We start from the raw sequence: 1967 nt of genomic DNA, 5'->3' as shown, positions 1-1967 counted from the left end.
CAGGGCCTGGTGTAACCAAAGGGACATTGTGACACTGAGGGGCCCCTTGGAACCAAGGATATCTTTGCAGATGACACCCAGCTGGATGTGAGTGTTGATCTGCTGGAAGGTAGGAGGGCTCTGCACAGGGCCCTGGGCAGGCTGGATCCAGGGCCCAAATCCAACAAGGTGAGGTTTAACAAGTCCAAGTGCCGGGTCCTGCACTTTGGCCACAACAACCCCTGCAGCGGTAAAGGCTGGGGACAGAGTGGTTGGACAGCAGCCAGGCAGAAAGGGACCTGCAGGGGCTGATGGACAGCAGGCTGGACATGAGCCAGCAGAGTGCCCAGGTGGCCAAGAAGGCCAATGGCTCCTGGCCTGGATCAGGAATGGTGTGGCCAGCAGGACCAGAAGTGCTGTGCCAGCACTGATCTGCCCCCAGCTCTGAACACAGACATTGCTGCTGCAGCTTCAAAGAAGGCAGCAAAAGGGTCTCTCTGGAGAAAACTCTTCTGGGAGATCCTTTAGTTCCTTGAAAGCCATCAAGAGCGCAGCCCCCCATTTACACAGTCTGTGGCCACAGGGAAGATGGAGTGAAACAAAATGAGACATGGCGCAGGGAATGGCTTTTTTTTGTGGACAAGATTAAAAAAGGAAAACAAAGAAAAAGAACCTCCACAATGAAACCAAAAAGAAATATCAAAATGATTTTTATTACAGGTAATTTGCAGAAATTGGACAGCAGTTTAATGTCCCTGGAAGCATCCAGTCATCAGTTTCCTCATGGCAGCCTTGAGCTCCTGGTTCCTCAGGCTGTAGATGAGGGGGTTCAGGGCTAGAGGCACCACCGAGTACAGAACTGACAGGGCTAGATCCAGGGATGGGGAGGACATCGAGGGGGGCTTCAGGTAGGCAACTGTGCCAGTGCTGATGAACAGAGAGACCACGGCCAGGTGAGGGAGGCAGGTAGAAAAGGCTTTGTGCCGTCCCTGCTCAGAAGGGATCCTGAGCACAGCCCTGAAGATCTGCACATAGGAGAAAACAATGAACATGAAACAGCCAAAATATAGAAGAGCACTTAGGACAATAAGCCCAACTTCCCTGAGTTTGGAGTGTGAGCAGGAGAGCTTGAGGATCTCTGGGATTTCACAGAAGAACTGGCCCAGGGCATTGCCGTGGCACAGGGACAGGGAAAATGTATTTCCCATGAGCATGAGAGCATTGAGAAAGGCACTGGCCCAGGCAGCTGCTGCCATGTGGGCACAAGCTCTGCTGCCCAGGAGGGTCCCGTAGTGCAGGGGTTTGCAGATGGACACGTAGCGGTCGTAGCACATGATGGTCGGGAGGGAAAACTCTGCTGAGATGAAGAACAGAAGGAAAAAGAGCTGTGCAGCACATCCTGTGTAGGAGATGTTCCTGGTGTCCCAGAGGGAATTGTGCATGGCTTTGGGGACAGTGGTGCAGATGGAGCCCAGGTTGCTGAGGGCCAGGTTGAGCAGGAAGAAGAACATGGGCGTGTGCAGGTGGTGGCCGCAGGCTACGGCGCTGATGATGAGGCCGTTGCCCAGGAGGGCAGCCAGGGAGATGCCCAGGAAGAGGCAGAAGTGCAGGAGCTGCAGCTGCCGCGTGTCTGCCAGTGCCAGCAGGAGGAAGTGGCTGATGGAGCTGCTGTTGGACATTTGCTGTGGCTGCACATGGGCACCTGTTCATGGAGAAAGGACAGGGACAAGTCAGGAGAGGCTGCTTGGAGCCAAACCTGGGCCATTCCCTGCAGACTGTCCTGCTGGAACTCACCCACCCTTGATCCTGCTCTGGGACAACCTTCACACAGGTCCCTGCCTGAGCTCCATCTGTGCTGGCTGAGTGTGCCAGGAGCAGCCAGGGCTGTGCATGAGGGATCTCAAGGAGCCGTCCCTGCCCTGCTGCCCTGGGTTTGTGGCCATGTGGCAGAGGGACAAGGCTGGATATTCAAGATTTGTCAGGGGAAT

The 1967-nt window shown here is 55.0% G+C and overlaps 1 protein-coding gene across 1 annotated transcript; it reads right to left on the bottom strand.

The window, feature by feature from the left end:
• Positions 1 to 504: 504 nt before the first annotated feature.
• LOC144248851 (olfactory receptor 14A16-like) lies at positions 505 to 1658 on the bottom strand. The gene has a single exon (XM_077790831.2). It carries the CDS (start codon positions 1656 to 1658, stop codon positions 726 to 728), a length of 933 nt encoding a protein of 310 aa, XP_077646957.2. The 3' UTR covers positions 505 to 725.
• Between the last annotated feature and the right edge of the window lie 309 nt (positions 1659 to 1967).

The sequence above is a fragment of the Lonchura striata genome, chromosome 35 (assembly GCF_050655825.1).
Source record: "Lonchura striata isolate lonStrDom1 chromosome 35, ASM5065582v1, whole genome shotgun sequence".
NCBI lineage: Eukaryota > Metazoa > Chordata > Aves > Passeriformes > Estrildidae > Lonchura > Lonchura striata.
Note: the sequence above shows the minus strand (reverse complement) of the source record. Positions and strands in the feature narration are given on the sequence as shown.